Source organism: Octodon degus, unplaced genomic scaffold (assembly GCF_000260255.1).
Source record: "Octodon degus isolate 3935 unplaced genomic scaffold, OctDeg1.0 scaffold00219, whole genome shotgun sequence".
NCBI lineage: Eukaryota > Metazoa > Chordata > Mammalia > Rodentia > Octodontidae > Octodon > Octodon degus.
This window is the reverse complement of record NW_004524795.1, coordinates 209,388-228,063: the sequence shown is the minus strand read 5'-3', so window position 1 is coordinate 228,063 and position 18,676 is coordinate 209,388. Positions and strand designations below refer to the sequence as shown.

At 37.9% G+C, this 18,676-nt stretch overlaps 1 protein-coding gene across 2 annotated transcripts in view; it reads left to right on the top strand.

Moving 5' to 3' along the window:
- The window catches only part of Stx8 (syntaxin 8), a 305,754-nt gene that overhangs the window by 165,706 nt on the left and 121,372 nt on the right, over positions 1 to 18,676 (top strand). For both annotated transcript variants that reach the window (XM_004645159.3, XM_023705411.1), the window contains exon 7: positions 17,669 to 17,770. In XM_004645159.3, the coding sequence (XP_004645216.1) occupies positions 17,669 to 17,770 (102 nt within the window). The remainder of the gene's footprint in view (positions 1 to 17,668; positions 17,771 to 18,676) is intronic.

Below are 18,676 nucleotides of genomic sequence, written 5' to 3'. Positions count from 1 at the left end.
CGCCTGTTTATAGCCTCCCAAGAGCTGGGATTACAGATGCGTGCCACCACGTTCAGTGTGAATTGCCATCTCAGTGCGCCCCGGGCTTGGGGCTGGCATGGAGGCAGGGCCGGCACAGTGTACCTGCAACTTAAAAGAGTAAAGATTTATTTTAGTTCCCAGTTGGTGAGTTTTATCTCATGTTTAATTGGCTCCAAGACAGAAACATCCTGGCAGAAGGGAGTGGGGACACAAAGCTGCTCACTTCATGGTGGCCAGGAAGGGAGGGAGTTGGGAAGAGTGTCTGAGAGGAGGAGGCTAAGAAGCAGATACATCCTGGGGGCTGCACCCATGGCCACCCAACATGCCCGTGATAGGGCCTTACCGGTGTACGAGGCATCTCTTAATCCAGTCAAGTAGACAGTTATAATGTATAGTTAGGATGTATATTACAGCTCATATATTACATGGTAATTCGGCATAGTTTTTCTTTTTTCTATTCAGTTTCTATCATCTGAAAATCCTTTTCAGAAATGGTACCTGAGAGGCATACACATGTACCTTGGGAAAATGTTATGTTATTTGTCTCTGGAATATTAGAGAGAGAAAAGTATGTGTACGTCTCAGAAAAATAGCATGTAATATAAAATCTATCGCCTGTAGTATACATAAAGTAGATACATATTTGTAAATATAGACACAGAATTATCTGCATATATGTATGTGTCCATGTACATGTATCCTCACAGTTCATTTTGACACATTGCTCATTTATGTTTTTCTCTAGCTCTGAAGCCTTCTGCATTCTGTCTGCAAACAGAAACTATGCCAGTGGCTTACATCCTCAGGCAGTGAATACTAGTACAGCGTGGGGTGAATGCTCTCAGCCATTTAGCCCTCCTATGCTGAAGGTGTTTTGCATGTGTTACGTACTCCATTTGGTCTTTCCATCACTTATTTTGTATTCTTACAGTTTGGCACTCTAATGGCTGACAGAAGCATACAGGTGATGAAGCATGCTATATATATTTTTTTTATACAGAAATGTAGGTTGGTGGTTTTCCTAGATTTTAAAAATGTGTTTTTATGGCAGCTCCAGATGATTTAGAGTACATGGACATTATGAATGGGCAGAAAGGGTTTGGGGCAATCCTTTGATGCTGTTGTGAAGCTATTTGTTACATAAACCTTACTGTAACATGGGAGGAGTAAGTGAAGTAGTGTGCCTATGAGGTCCAGGTAGCCAGGGGAACTCTGCACAAAGACCTGCCTGCCATGGCTTCAGGCATCACAAGTAGAAATGTGAGTGATTGCCATTCTGTTATGTTCTCAAGAACTTGACTCTAGGAAGCCTATATAGTTTATCACTTAGTGCTCTATTTCCATTATCTTGTTCTCTGCATTATCAGGGTGGGTGAATGTTCTCTGACTCCTTGTGTAATGTGTGTGTGTATGTGTGTGTGTGTGTGTGTGTGTGTGTGTGTGGTACTATGAGATTGAACTCAAGGACCTCAAACACTACCACTGAGCTGCATCTCCACTATCCCTCCTTTTATTTTAAATTTTGAGGTCTTGCTAGGTTGTTCAGGTTGGTCTTGAACTTGTCATCTTTCTGCTTCAACTTACTGAGTAGCATGGATTACTGGTATGTATCACCATGCCAAATTTATAGTTATTATGTCTCTCTCTTACCTGTGAGCATCCCCCATAGTTTGGTTAGATGTCTTGCTTTGTTCTGAAATGGGGTCTTGCTATGTTGCCCAAGGTGGCCTCTAACTCCTGGGCTCCAGCAGTCCTCCTGCCCCAACCTCCCAAGTACCTGGGATCACACAGCATGGCTTAACTGTCTTCGCTGTGGTTTTTCTTTGGCAGTCATGGTTCTGCCTTATGAAGCATCCTCCTGTTGTCAGTAATCCTCAGTTTCTCCCTCGTAGTGGCTGTCTATTCTTATTGCATTTAGTGTCTTCGTGAATCTTATTCACAGAGAGAGAGAGAGAGAGAGAGAGAGAGAGAGAGAGAGAGAGAGAGAGAGAAAGAGCAAGAGCTGCTTAAGGTGGACCGTGCCCATAATCCCAGTTACCCTGCTGAAGACGGCACATTTGAGGCTAGTCTGGGCAATTTAGCAAGATTGTGACTCAAAAAAAGATTCAAATAGCTGTGAGTGTATGTAGCCCAGCAGTAAAATGCCTCTGGATTTAATTCTTACTATCATGAATGAGTGAATCCATACAATTTTTCAAGTTATCTCCATTTTATGACAGGATTTTATTTCCCAGGTAGAAGGGAGAAAGACAACATTCTTGGAATACTGCTCAGATATTCCTTCATTTTGAGCTCTTCATTTTTACCTGATGTCAATCCACTCATCTTGTACTCAGACAGGCATGTCTATTTAGAGGCTGGGAAGGGTTTCATCACAGTGTAGTATCTGCTGCACGTTTCAGTCCCAGATAAAGGGCTGTGGATTATGGTCGGGAGGAAATAAAACTGAGCCTGTGCTTTCTGCCTAGCCTGACCCTCCTGGCCTTCTGTAAGGTGCATGCAGGTTGGCCAAGGGAGGGCGCAGGGAGCATTTCTCCCGGGCAGGGAGTATTCCCTGTGGTTTCTAAGTCGGATTGTAGAGGTTGCTCTTGGAGCTGCATTATTTTCCCTCCAGCTGTTCTGCCATAGGTGTCATGGTGAGTTATTAGCATCCCTTTGTTCAGTTAAAGGTCAGTCTCTCCTTCTGTCCCTGTTTTCTGTAATGTATTTATCATCTCTCCCTAGTATACAGTATTAGAAGTCACTATTCTCCACCCTCGTTTTTAGTTTCCATTGGTCATTTTTAGTATTGATTCAAATGTAAGGGATAGAGCTGGGTTGGTGGCATACACCTACAATCCCAGCACTTAAGAGGCTGAAGTAGGAGGCCAGCCTGGACTACCTAGTTGTTTAGGGCCAGACTGAACTACGTAATGAAACTCTGTATTAAAAAAAAAAAAAAAAGAGAACTCATCCATATGGCTGACACTGACAAACAATCTGAGGTACAGGATCTCAGGATAAATCCTGAGGGGATTTCACTGACCTTATCAGACCCAAAAGCTACAACTCTTTTTCATAGGTCCTGCTTTACCTTGGTCTTAACCACCCAGCAGAAAAGTATAAAAATGAAATATAAGAAGTAAAGCCATGCTGTTATGTTGAGCTATAGGGCACTCAGGTCAACAATTTCTGACATTGCCAGTCAAGTGGAAGACCCAATACTATTATAGACCACTGAACTCTTTTAGAATATTTTGCTGTTAACACACCTATAATATTCAAATAACGGAACTTAACAAAAAAAAGGGGATACAGATGAATGTCCGTTTTGTATCTGTGTATTCAAAGTGGTTAGGATAGATATATAGTTACATTCTCTTAATGAATAGAGTGATTTGTTCTAATGGTGTTTGTAGATAGGATATCATGTCCGCAATTTGTACAGCAATTAACCACTGGGAGGAATGTATGCAATGTGTTAATTATTGAAACTATCTTACCAATTTGATTTGAAACTGTCTAATTGCTATTTGTTTATCAGTAAAATTATGGAAAAAAATAGGAAATAGAAGGAGTTATACTAATACCTTCAAGAAAACTATATTCACTGTGTTTTAACATTTGTTTTAAAATGTTATTAGTAATATTGAAGAAAGGCGTAATAACATAATGACTCTACAACCTTGGGAGTCCATTATGAGCTTAAAAAGGCAGGAGATTTACTGGAAAATATATAGCATGTGCTGTGCTTTTATGTAGAATTTATTGAAGCTGTAATTAAGAATAGAAAAAATTATGAAGTATAAATGGAGACTGATATTTTTTCAGTACTCTTTTTAGTGCATCTTAGTTATACAGAATAATGAATTTCATTTTGACATATTCATGCACTTAACATATTTTCATCATTTCCTCTCAGTTACCCTCTTTCCACTTTTCTACCTCCTCCCCCGATTCCCTTCCACACTTAATAGTCTCTCCCTTCTACTTTAACATTGTCAATTTTTTTTCCTTACTGGATTCTACATATGAGAGAAAACATGTTGTCTTAGTTACTCTTTTGTCATTGCTGGGACAAATACCCGACACCCAAATTGAAGGAAGGAAAGGTTTATTTAGCTCACATCTACTGGAGGTTTCAGTCCGTGCTCAGCTGGCTCCAAGGCAGAGTGGCACATGGCAGAGGGCAACATTTCATGGTGGCAGCAAAGAGCAAGAGCACAAGGGAGAGGTAGCAGCAGCTCAAGCAGCTAGCTTCTCTTCCCTTCTTACATTGTAATACAAATTACCTGCCCCAGGGCAGGTGCAGCATCCACACCCACAGTAATCACAAACCCCAGAAGCCGCCCCAAGACTGCATGAGGCTTTGGGGGGACACCTAGACACAGACCATAACACATATGATACTTATCTTTCTGAGTCTGGCTTATTTCACTTAACAATTTCTCCAGTTTCATCATAGTTTTGTAAGTGACATGATTTCATTCTTTGAGGGTGAATAATATTCCATTGTGTGTTTATATCACATTGTCATTATCTACTTATGAGTAGGCGGTACTAAGGCTAATTCCCTAGCTTACTTATTGTGGATTGCATCACAGAAATGATGAATTAAAAGTGGATCAGAGATCTAAGTATAAGATCTGAAAATGCAAAACTTCTGGAAGAAGTCATGAGGGAACCACTTCAAGACAAACCCTGCTAACAATTTCTTGAATAGAAGGACTCTTAACCGCTCAAGAAATAATTGCAAGAATCAACAAATGGTGTTATATCAAATTGAAAAGCTTCTGCATACCAGAGGAAATAGCAGTGAAGAAGGGACAGCCTACAAAGTGGGAGATTTTGGCCAGCTACTCTAACAGAACATGAATATCCAGAGTATATAAAGAACTCCAAAAACTTTACAACAGCAATAAAACTGCAAATAATCCAATCAATAAATGAGCAAATGAACTAAACAGAGTCCAGTGTTTTGAGGTCATACGGCATGTCTTACTGTTTCTGATTGTCAGTTCTCTGTTAACTTTATATAGTCTGGTTTTCCCACTCTATGTTGGAGTAGCTCTTGGTATCTCAAATTAACACATGATAGAAATGTAAGTTCCCTCTTGGAAACAAAACGCAAATACTTGCCAGGAAGGGAGATATCAGTTTCTCTTTGGAGGCTCAACTCTCAGGAATCTGAAATAATCAGCTGGTCGTTTCACAGCCTATACTCGGAAAGCTGCATTTAATTTATTCTTAATAGACTGTGGTTAGGGGAATTCCCACCTTCGCAACTGTGGTCTGCAGAGTGGGAATTCCCTTAGGCTTCCTGGTCTAGAAAATCGCCTGCTGAGGTCAGAATTACTGACAAGTGGAATAAATTCTATCAAACCAACCAACAGTGGCAGTGTAAACCTTTTTTGGTAGTCTGTTTCAAAGTTCATAAAGCAGTCATAATCAAACCTTTTCAATATAAGAAAATGATACAAGAGAATGAAAATGATAATGCAATAAAGAATTCATTGACTCATTAAGAAATAAAAAAAGGCATTCTCAGTATTCAAAAAGGGCTATTCCTTAATGAATGGTTATTTAATGTAATGAATATTTTGTTACCATGAGAAATTATAACTCTGAAGCTGGATAGCTACATGAAAGAGTACAAATGATACACTGTTTTGTGGGAGGCTTAAATATTGCAGTTATATGAAAAAAATTGTTTATGTCAGTTCTTAGAACTGATTTAGTTCATCTGCTCCTGCTATAAAATAATACCAGAGTTTAGGGAATTTATGTAAAAGAAAAGAGCGATTTCTTATATTTTGGAGGCTGGGATGGTCAAGATGAAGGAGTCATGTCTGCTAAGACCCTTCTTCTGGCCATGGCATGGCACAGACAGAACAAGCACACAAACCTGGGCCTCTCCTCTGATCAAGTCATACTGCTGTCACAGGCCCACACTGACACTAATTATGGCCTTCTCTGACACTAATTACCTTCCAAATGTCCCACCTCCAAATGCCATCAATTTATTGATTTGGAGATTAATTTTCCAAAACATGAATTTTTGGGGAGCACATTCAAACCATAGCATTTGGCCCCTTAAGTTCATGTCCCTCACACATGCAAAATAAATTCATTCTATCCAAATCACACTGTTCCAGCACCAATTTAAAAGTCAAGTGAAAAAAAAATGGAACAGTCCAATGTTATCTGAGGTATGGATGAGACTCAAGGGACAATTTATCTTAAAGCAAAGTCTTCCCAACTGTGAACCTGTGAAATTAAAGTAGTCATCTGCTACTAAAATGCACTGGTAAGAGGCAGAAGATAGACATTTCCTTATCAAAAGAGAAAAATATAGAAAAGAAGGCAAATTGGTCTCAAGTAAATCCAAACAAGAAAAGTGATTTTCAGTGTTAAACCTGGAGAACAATCTTTGACTCCATGCCCCACACCCTAGGCACACTGAAGTGGACATTGGGCCTCCAAGGCCCTGGGTGGTGGCCCTCAGCCCCATGACTGGGTTTAGGCCAAGCAGAACCCCTTCCAAATTGGAGCCCTGTGCCTTCAGTTTTCCTGGCTTGGTGTATACTGATAGCTCTATAGTTCTGGGGTCTTAAAACTGACACACATTCCTTGGCTCCAGTAGGTTTTGTCCTAATAGAGCAGAAAGGACAAACAAGCCTCTGCCTGTGCAGTCAAGGAGTCTACAACCTCTCTTCAATCTGTAAGGAGAAAGTCATGCTTCCTGCACTCTGCAAATTATGTGGGTGATGCCAGGGCTTTCTGATTGTACTTTACAGAGCAGTAGGTCTGACTAAGCCAGGACTCACTGGCTGAATTATACCATGAGAAGTAAGCTGTAGGAGCACAGCCCAAAGGCAGCCCTGAGAGGCACGCCCTTCCTCCATTGTCCTAAGAATAGCACCTGGCTCTTCCCCACCCCACCTCCTTTTTTTTTTTTGAGACAGGCTCTCACCATGTACTTCAGGGTGGGCTTGAAGTCACTGTGGAGCCCAGGCTGGTCTCCAACTCATGGCAATCCTCTTGCCTCAGCTTCCCAAGTGCTGGAATTATATGCATGTGCCTCCTACTAGGCTGCCAAACCTATTAATCTCTTTAGTAAATGGTTGCCTGGTCATATCCTTGGCATTCTCTCTTGAGCATGCTTTTTCAGTCTTTTCATGACCAGCCTGAAAATTTTCTAGATCATTCTGTTTTGTTTTTAATTGCAAATCATCTTTAAGTTATCTTATCCAGAAGATAGAAAGAAAGAAAGAAAGACAGAAAGAAAGAAAGAAAGAAAGAAAGAAAGAAAGACAGACAGACAGACAGACAGACAGACAGACAGATAGATAGATTAGAAAGACAGACAGACAGAAAAGAAAAGAAGTATCAAAACATTCAGCCTGCGGTCTGACTAGTTTTTCTTTGTGCTATGGATTAAACTCAAGGCCTTTTCCCTGTGCTACATCCCCAGCCCTCTTTTATTATTTATTTTGAAACAGGTTCTCACTAAGTTGCCCATACAAAACTCAGACTTGATCATCTCGTGTTAGCTGCCCAAAGTGCTGCGTTTATAAGTGTGTACTACCACACCTGCTGAGACTTTAATTTTTTTACACCAGATATCCTAGTTCATCACTCTCAAGTCTCTCCACTCTGTGAACTCCTAGAACACATGCCACTACATTCTTTGCAACTATGTAACAAGGATTGCCTTTACTCCAGTTGTAGTGTATCATTCCTCATTTTCATCTGAGACCTTATCAGAATGGCCTTTCCTGTCCATGTATCTAACAGTATTCTTATTACAGCTGCATAAGTAATCTCAAGAAGATGTAGACTTCCTGCAGCTCTCTTCTGAGCCCTCACCAAAATTACCCTTAATGGTCTGTTTATAGCAATCTTCTAGATTCTTTCTAGCGTGCATCTCCTAATTTCTGTAGCCTCCCCCCATTTCTCAATTCCAAAAGTGCTTCCACATTATCAGCTACTTCTGCTATTTTGAGGACGAGGTGTACAGAGTGTACAGGGTCTCACTGCATAGAATGGACTGACTCGTAGTGATCCTTCTGTTTACAGCCTCTCAAGTGCTGGGATTACAGGTGAGCCACCACACCCAGTTTCAATGGCCATCTCAATGCGTCCCGGAGGCAGGGCCCACAGGGCAGGCCTGGGGATGGAACTCCTAGCCCCTGCATCTGCCTAAGTAGATACTTTAATCTGCTGAGCTATTTGGTCAGCCCAATTATTTTTTGTTTTGTTTTAATATTTATTTTTTTTGCATTTACGTATTTGGTACTCACTACACAGCTCAAACGTGTAGTGATCCTCCTGTTTTCAGCCTCCCAGTGCTACAATTACAGGTGTGTGCCACATGCCTGGACTTGGTCGCTGCATCAGAGCACCCCAGGGGTGGGGCCAGCGTGGCATGCAGGACCCGGGATGAAACCCTGGTGCTTGCGCTTGCCAAGGCAGGTGCTTACATAACTTTTAATGTATATTAATTGCACAAATTAGTGGATTTCACTGCCAGATGTTCATATATGCATATTCCATGCTCTGATTATATCTACCCACTTTTTAATCCTTTCATTTTCTCCCTTTTCCCTCTCCTCCCCCACAGTCCTCTTCTGCCACAGAAGTCTGTCTTATACTTTCAGGTCATACATACATATATACATATGTATACACACACACACGCGCACACACACACACACACACACACACCACGTTTTCTTTTATCAGTTCAACTGTTGACAGACATGAAGGCTGATTCCATATCTTTTTTTTTTTTTTGATTCCATATCTTAGTTTCTGTGAATGGTGTACAATAAACATGAATATGCAGATGTCTTTTTTGTATGCTGACTGGCTTTATGTTTTCCTAACATATAAGGTATGATAAAAATACAGTAAAAATTAATTTTAAAAAGTTTTCATAGTTAAAGACATGTTGTCATTAATTTCCTTCTCAATATATTCCCATTCACACCCAGCATACTTATCCGTCCATCTTGCCACTTTCTGTAGCAGTTCCAGAAGTCATCTTTGCAGTCTTCAGCTACACTGTCCCAACTGCCTCAGTGCCCTGCATGAATTCAAAACATGTATCTCACGGTCACTGCACAGTGCCAGACCTAGTGAATAAGGTAAATGAGGACACACCACAGTGTTTTTATTTAGCAGAAATTGCTGTAAGTAGTTGACCAGTGAGATGTGGTTAAAAAATATGGTGAATGTTTAAAATAAAAAATAATTACAATAAAAGACAGATTACCATTCATTCCCCTTAGAGTATTTAAAATACTCCCCTTCGACCCACATCCCATCCCTTTGTCAATGTCTTGTACTTTTATTTTTTTAAATTAAAACATTCATCATAGTTGTCAGTCACTCCTTGTGATCCAAGTAGACCACCATATGACCATGAGTGGTCTATTTGGATCATATGGTAAATCTATTCTTAGTTTGTCAGGAATTTCCATAGTATTTTTCATAGTGGCTGTACTAATTTACATTCCCGCCAGTGCATAACTGTTCCTTTGTCTCCATGCCCTCACTGGCATTTGTAATTTTTTTTTTTAATAATAACCATTCTAACTGGAGCAAAATGGAATCTCTTTGTAATTATGATTTGCATTTCCCTGATGGCTAAAGGCATTGAGCATGTTTCATATACTGGCCATTTGGTTTCTTCTTTTGCGATGTGTATGTTCAGATCATTTCCCATTTTTGATTGGATTACTATTCTTTTGTTGTTCCCTTTTTTTGGTTCTTTATGTATTAATCCTCTGTCAGATGCCTGGCAAAGATTTTCTCCTTTTCTGTAGGTTGTCTCTCACTTCACTGCTTATTTTGCTGTGCAGAAACTTTAATTTGATGTAATCCCATTTGTCAGTCTTTGCTTTTGTTTGCTGAGTTATTAGAGTCCTGTTCAGGAAATTGTTGCCTATGCCAATCTCTTGAAGTATTTCCCCTATGTTATTCCTTAGTAGTTAAAAGTTTCAGGTCCTACATTAAGATCTTTGATGTATTTTGAGTTGATTTGTGTGCAGAGTGAAAGAAGTGTAGTTTCTACATGGGGATACCCCTTCTTCCCAGGACCATTTGTTTAAGAGGCTATCGCTTCTTCAATTTATGTTTTCTTGTTTTTGTTGTTGTCTTTGTCTTTTTGAGATAGGGTTTTACTGTGTAGTTCAAGCTGGCCTTGAACTCACTTTGTAGCCAGGCTGGTCTTAAGCTCCCAGCCATCCTCCTGCCTCAATCTCCCAGGTGCTGAGAGTATAGGCATGTGCCATCACACCCAATTTATATTTTTTGTACCCTTCAGAGAGCTGTGGATGTATGAGTTTATTTTGGGGTCCTTGTTCTATTCCATTGGTCTATGTGTCTGTTTTCATGACAGTTCCATGCTTTCTGTTACTATGCTCAATAGCATGTTTTGAAACCAGGTATTGTAATGCCTCTAGCATTACTCTCTTTGGTCAGAATTGCTTTAGGTATTTGGGGTTATTTGTGTTTCCGTATAAATTTTAGGCTTGCTTTTTCTAATTCTGTAGAGATTGGCATTGTTATTTTGATAGAAATTGAATTGAATCTGTAGATTGCTTTTGGTAGTATGGTATTTTAATATTAATTTCTCAGTCTGTGAACATAGGAGATCATCCAATTTCTTTCTTAACAGTATTCATTTTGGAGGTCTTTTGCTACCCTTGTTAGGTTTAGTTTTTGGTATTTCATTTTTCTTTCTTTCTTTCTTTCTTTCTTTCTTTCTTTCTTTCTTTGAGGCTTTTGTGAATGGAGTTATTTTTTGATTTTTTTTTCTCTGAGCTCATTATCTGTACATAGAAAACTTATTTTTGTATGTTGGCTTTGTTTTCTGCTACTTTTCTGAATTTATCTGTTCTGAGAGTATCTTGGTGAAGTTTTAGAGGTTTCCAAGTATAGAATCATATCTTCTGCAAATAAGGATAGTTGGTTCCCTCTTTAACTCTTTGTTTCCCTGCATTTCTTTTCTCTGCCTGATTGTTGGGGCTAATGTTGCAAGTGCTGTATTCACTATAAATGGTGAGAGTGGATACCCTTGTTTTGTTCCTGCTTTTTCTTATTTTTCCCCACTCAGCACAACTCTGTTCAGTGTAATGTTAGCTATAGGGGCTGGGAGATAGCTCAGTAGAAGGGCCTGAGTTCAATCCCTGGAAATGCTACTCCCCCAAAAAAAGTTAGCTATAGGTTTATCATATGCAGGCTTTATTATAATGAGGTATGATCCTTCTGTACATAATTTATTCAAGGCTTTTATCACTCATGAATGTTGAATTTTGTCAGATGCTTTTTCTGCATCTGTTGTGATTACCATGTGATTTTTTTCTTCTTGATTCTACTTAAGTATGGTAGTATGCTTATTGATTTACATATGTTCTACCTTTCTTGCGTCCCTGTCATGCATCCAAGTTGATCACTGTACATGACCTTTTAATTGTGCTGTTGAATTCAATTTACCATTTTTTTTGAGAATTTTTATAACTGTGTTCATTAGAGAGATACAGACAGGCAGATGGACACCAACCTTACTGAGTTTGGAGGAAGGTAATAATAGCTTCATAGAATGAAGAATGAGTTTGGAAGCCTTCCTTTCCTTTCTGTATTATGTAATAGTTTGAGGAATATTGGTATTTTCTTAAAGAGCCTTGTAAAAATTTGGCCAGTCCTGGGGTGTTTTGTTGTTATTGGTCCTCATAGGATTTTTATATCCTCTTCGTTCAATTTTGGTAGGTCATATGTGCCGAAAAATTTATTTTCTTCTAGAATTTCCAGTTTATTGATATGTAGTTTTAAAACTATTCCACTGAAATATGTGAATTTCAGTGGTATCTGTTGTAACAACCTGCTTTTTGGCTTTTTTGTGGGGGGGGATAGGGGTGTTTTTCTTTCCTTTTATTAGAGCCTCCCAAGATCTGGGATTATAGGCGCATGCTGTAGTGTTTCTGGAATCTTTCTTTCTGTCTTTTTTTCTTGCATCTTTAAATATTTTATTCTTAGTTTTAGCTAAGGTTCATTTTTTTTCCTAAGTCTTTTTGAAGTACCAACTGTTTCATTGATCCTTTTCTTGTTCTTTTAGTCTCTATTTCATTCATTTTAAGTCTGTTTATTATTTCTTTCCTTCTATTGAGTTTAGGTTTGGTTTGTTCTTGCTTTTTTGAGACCTTGAAATGAATCATTATGTTGTGCTTCTGTAGTATCTCTGATTTTTTAATAGACATTCATAGCAATAAACTTCTCTCTTAGAACTGTCTCTGCTATCTCATGGAGTCTGGCATATTATACCTCCATTTTCATTTTACCCTAACAGTTTTTTTAAGTTTCTCTCTTCATTTCTTCAGTTACCTGCTGATTGTTCAAAAGGAGATTGTTCAGTCTCCCCATGTTTGCACAGATTCCATAGTTTCTCTTACTGTTGATATCTAGTGTTGTTTGGTTGTGATCTGATGAGATACAATAAATTATTTCAGTTTTTTATGTTTGTCCTGACTTGCTTCACAGCCTAAAATGTAATCTATTTTGGAGAAAATTCCATTCGCTGCTAAAAAGAATGTGTATTCTATGGTTGTGGAATGGAACATTCTGTAGATGTCTGTTCAGTCTATTTGTTCACTGATGTTTTCTGTTTGTCAGGAAGACCTTGTTCCTGATGAGAATAGACTATTAAATTAATTCTCTGTATTACCTTGGGACCTATCTTGCCCCTTTGTGTCAGATGATGTTTTTTACAGGAAATTGGGTACACACAGTGTTCAATGTATATAATAGTTGTATTTTCTTGATGGGTTGTTCCCTTCATCAATATGTAGCAACATTTTTTGTCACTTCTTACTGATTTTGGCTTAAAGTTTGTTTTGTTGCATGTAAATATACCTACTTCAGCTTCAGATTTCATTTGCTTGGAATGTAATTTTCCATCCTTTCACTTTCTGTCTGTATATGTTTTTTGCTGGTGGAATGAGTATGCTGGCAGGATATTGTTGGGGCTTGCTGTTAATTGGAGAATTAAGACTAGTTATGTTTTGAGTTTTTATTGAAAGGTATATTCTTGTTCCTTAATTTTATTGTTTTTCTTTTTGTTGTTTTCAATATTCTGTTTATTTTTTTCCACTCTTTTTTGTCTTAGGTGTTTGAAGACCTACTGTATTAGTAATGTGTAATTCTTTCCTAATTCTCATTTTCCTATTCCTCTAGTAAGATTATTCTTCCCCAAGTTCTTGTGCTTGCTTGTGTCCCTCCTCCTACAAGTGTACCTTTTGCAGTGCTGGTTTAGGGGCCGTGAATTCTCTTCATGTATGCTTGCTGTGGAAGGTCTTTATTTCTCCTTTGATTCTGAAGGATTAATTTGCTGGATGTAGTAATCCAGGTTATAATCCAGGTTGGCAGTTGTGTTCTTTCAGGACTTGAAATACTTTATTCAGTTCTCTCGTAGACTTTAGATTTCTTCTGAGAAAGTTTGTTATTCTGGTAAGTTTACCACTGAATGTGATTCAATGTTTCTGGTGTCTTTTTTTGTTTTCTTTTGTTTTTTCTTACATCTTTAAATGTTTTCTTTGTTCTGTACTTTGGACAGCTTGACTGTAATACATCATGGAGAGGTTCTTTTCTGGTCATGTCTATTTGGGGTTCAGTGTGCTTCCTGTGTCTGAATGTCCTGGTCTTTTCCAAGCCTTAGAAAATGTTCTGGTATTTCACTGAACTAGTTTTCTATGCCTTCAGTCTGTAGCTGTTTTCCTTCCACTATTCTGATTATGTGTATGTTTAATCTTTTTAATGGTGTCACAGAGGTCTTGTATGTTCACTTTATTCCTTTTTTTTATAACTTCCTGAATGTAGAATGCATTAGCCTTGTCTTCAAGCCCTTATATTCTTTCTCCCATTTGATGTAGTCACTGAGGCTTTTAATTGAGACTTATGTGACTTACTGAGATTTTCATTTCTAAGATCTCAGTTTGTTTCTTTTTCAAAATCTGTTTATTGAATTGTCCATTTATATCTGCATTGTCTTTCCTAATTCATTCAGCTGTTTACTTGTCGCTTCTTGGAATTTATTTATTTTTAAAATTTTAGAAAAAAAAAAACGAGTAAGACCTTACTTCTTGAAATTTATTGAGCGTTTAAGAAAATCATTCTTTTGAGTTCTTTGCCCAGCATTTCATCCAGTTGAATATCTTTGGAATCAGTTACTACAGAGTTAGGAACCATAGAAAGTGTCTGTACTTTAGCCATCAAATTGATTCTCTCACAAGTTTCCATGAGGAAACAGAGGTATTCAGTGAAAGAAACTGTCCCACCACGAGGGACATTATGCTCTGTATTTGTGCAGTTTATGAATGACCATGGAAAAAGAACTTTTTTTTTTTTTTCTAATAATCCTCTGGATTTTTTTTTTAATTTTAAAGAGCAAAAACAAAAGAAACAAAGACAGAAACAGAGTAACAAGTAACAGAACAAATGGTACAGAATTTCATAATAAGAATAAAAATTTAACAATGGTTGTTGTATTACATATTTTCATTATCAAATAAAAAAACTGTGCTAGAACCAACTTATTCATCATCTTCTTCTTCATCCTCCTCCTCTTCCTTCTTTTTCCTGCTTTTTTCACCTTGACAACTTCCTTTTTTGCTGCTCCAGGTTTTCCTTTAGCCTGATAGGCAGCAATGTCCTTTTCATACTTCTCCTTTACATATATATATATATATATATGGCAAGCACAAGATCCTGATCCCCAGAACCACAAAAAAAAAAAAGAAGAAGAAGAAGAAGAATTTAGTGAGTAGAATCATCCTCCTGTACTTTAGCTATCAAACTGATTCTCTCACAAGTTTCCATGTTACCAGGCACTGAGGTATTCAGTGAAAGAAACTGTCCCACTATGAGGGACATTATACAAAAGGAAGGAGCTACAGAGCGATTACCTGACTTCTTTTTTTTATTTATGTGATACACAGTCTCACTGCGCAGCTCAGACTCATAGTGATCCTCCTTTCTCAGCCTCCCCAGCACTGGGGTTACAGACATGTGCCACCATACCTGGATTTGAGGTAGACGCAGCAAGCCCGGGTTCCAGAGACAGCACGGCATGCAGTACCAGGGATCAAACTTGGGTCCTCATGCTTGCCAGGCAGAGTTTAAACTGCTGAGCTGTCTTCCCAGCCCTACCTGAATTCTTGCAAGTCAAATTTTTGTTATTCTAAAGCATTTGTTCCCCTTTAACAGTATCGTAATAACGTGAACCTTTCAATTTAAGGGTCAGGGTTAGGATTACAGCTAGGGTTGGGTAGCCAGTTTTCCAGAATCATTTATTGAAAAGGCTTTTCTTTCCCAATTGACTGACTTTAGTGTTGATGACTTTGTTGAGAATTGAGTGTACTTATGCGTATGTGCACTTGTGTGTCTAACTCTGCACTTCCTGCTTTGTCATTGATCTGTTTGTCCTGTTTTATTATTTATTATACTTTTAAAATTATTATAGATTTATAATTTGGATTATTATAATAAATTAGAGTAATGAATTTTGATGCTTTAATATGTGCAATTTTGTTTTTCTTTATAAGATTATTCTGGTTATTTAAAATTGTTATTTCTATGTGAATTTTAGGACTGGCTGACTAGTTTCATTCCAAAAACCTGCTCATACTTCATTGGGATTGTTTTGAATCTATATACTTTTTGAGAAAAGTGAACAGGTGTCTATTGAGTCTTCCAATCCATGAATATCACCTGACTCTCCATTTACTTAGGCCTTAACTTTTTCTAACAGTGTTTGATGGTTTATATTGTTGAAGGTTTTGCACACCTAATTATTTAGTATATTTTTGATACTCCTGCACCTTTTAGTTTCACTTTTCTGTTATTAATGTTTAGGGATGCGTTGCTTTTCACATGCTGATTTTGTATCACAAATTTTTTAAATTCACTTTTATTCTAATAGTTTTTAAATAGATTTTGTAATTTTCTACGTACACAATCATGTCATCTGCAAATCTTTTCAAATCTTTCTGCCCATTTATCCCTGTTTTGGCTCATAGTTAGGTGCCCTCACAATGCGTCATGGACTCAGGTGGGGCTTTTTGGAGTGACTGGGTCATGGGCATGTGATCCTGGATTAGCGATTGCAGTCGCACAGTTGTGTGTGAGACTGCTGTGATACCGCTGCAGCATGGCTCTGGGTATGGAGGTGGACTTAATGAAGGAAGACTTCCTGGGGATGAGTGAAGTCTTAGCAGTATCATTTATTGGTACTGCTAAGACTTATTTAGTAAAGAAAAAGAAAAAAACTTGCTGGACACAGTTCTAGGTTACAGAAATGTCAGCAAGTTAGAGAAGAAAAGCGCAGCCCAGCAAACATATTGTCATTCAAGTATAAAGTGAATAAGTAGTCGTATGGTCTCAATGCAGTACAAAGGGCAAGAAGGATGTGCCTACTGCTTCCTGCCCACTGTGCCCGCTGCCGTACCCCCCTACCTTGGAGCCAGCTGATTGTAGACTGACCCCTCTACAGATTGTGAGCTAAAGTAAACCTTTTCCTTGGGTTAGGTATCTTGTCCCAGAAACAAGAATATATCTAAGATATTCCCTTAATGTGTACTGTGTTAGTAACGTTTCTGTTACTGTGACAAGAATATAAGATAAACAGTTCATGAGGAGAAAAGACTCATTTGGCTCATAGTTGCAGAGGATCCCACCAGCAAGGAATAATTATCGATAATGTCAGATTACCATTTTCCACATATGTCTCTGTGGTTATATAAATATAAAAGAATGGTTAGAACTACTTTCACATAATATATATGCTATTTTAAGTGTTGTCACTTACAATAAATTTAAATGTGTTAATTTCACTAAGAGCAGTATAAAAAGATGAACTTCACAAAAGGATCTTCACAAGAGATAATAATTGTGGAAAATGGTAATTATAAAAGATTCATCAAAGTGACATAAAATGTTGAATTTTTGGTGATTTAAAAAACTATACATTTCTGTATGTATAACTTTTCCACAGCGTGCTGTGTCTTGCTGTGAGAGATAAAGAAACTAGTGCTTTCAACTGCTTTTCACTTTCCCTCCTCCTCCCAATTGCTCCCTAATTTTTCAGTTGCAATTACATGTCACATGTGGCTTGTAATATTTATATACCTTCCTGTCATGTATGTATTTGCTTAGTCTATTCAGTTTTTAATTGGATTCAGTTCTAACCATCATCTCTTAGGTCATCATCTCTGACTTTTTCATTAGAGTTCTTTATTTTTATTCATCTCTTGGTTGGCTAGTTTTATTATCTAGTAGTTTTCTCAAGAAATGCTCAGTTCTTTTTTCTATCAGTCACTTTATACTTGAATGACAATAAGTTTGTTGGACTGTGCTTTTCTTCTCTAACTTGCTGACATTTCTGTGACCTAGAATTGTGTCCAGCAATTTTTTTTTCTTTTATATACTAATACTTGGTTTTGATTTTCCCTTTTAAAATCAGATTACCAGTTTTCAGAGACTATATGTGAATTCTGTACCTTTTCAGTCAGTGCACTTGAGACGTTACCAGGAAGAATGACCACAGTTTTGGAACTGATGCAAGATGGGCATTGGGGGAATAGTAGTCACTCATCTTCCCTTTCCTTTCCAGAGATAATTGATGACCTTGCCAACCTTGTAGAGAACACAGATGAAAAGCTTCGCACTGAAACCAGGCGTGTGAACTTGGTGGACAGAAAGTCAACCTCATGTGGTAAGACATGGTAGTCATTGTGGATCTGCTCTTCTGATCTCTTGTTCTGATCTCTCTGCTTTAAGTTTCCTGTTTGTCGAATTAAGGATTTTTTTTTTTTGCCTTCCTAATATAGCTAGTATCATTTGATGCAAATTTGAAATTGCTGAAATGTACATATATATATGTATACACATATGCATATATGTACATACACATATGTATATATAATATATTGCACTTAGTGTTTGGTATATGTTTGCGCTGAGCAAGTTTTAGTAATTAACATTATATATAAAGTAGAAAGAGTCTGCACAATTCAGCTCTCAATTTGCTTATGTTCTAATCAGTCACGTTGCTTGTCATGAACATATTCATAGATGTGTTTGTATGTTTTTACATTTACAACATGGTGGTCCTGAGCACGTCACTCTAAGTCTTAATGAATGTAGAATGTTTCTTCTACTGTTGCTGATTTTTTAATACCTAATATTTAGTATTTATATCCAGAAAAGGTCAATTTAGTTAGTAGAGCCTATTCACAGGCAAAAATCAGAATGTTCTGTAATCTGGAAGGAGCAGACAAGTGAGTTTTAGGTCCACTCCAACTAGAAAATGTAATAAGAGACCCTCCCACATTAAACAGGGATCCAAAAGAGAAAAAATAAAGGAAATAATAATACTGTACCTGGTAAGCTGGGGTCACAGAAAGCCCTTAGCGTGCATTTGCAATCTGGACATACTTGTGTATGTGCAGAGTAACCCAGGAAACCGTGGGCCTTGAATTTGGTTTCAGACACACTCATGTATTACAGTTCTAGTTACTTGTCAAAACCAAATGGAAGGGGGCCTGGCCCTAGCTCAGGCCTTTAAGTGGCTGCTTCCACAAAGCTGTCAGCCTCAGGTTGCTGGAGTTCGAACCTCACA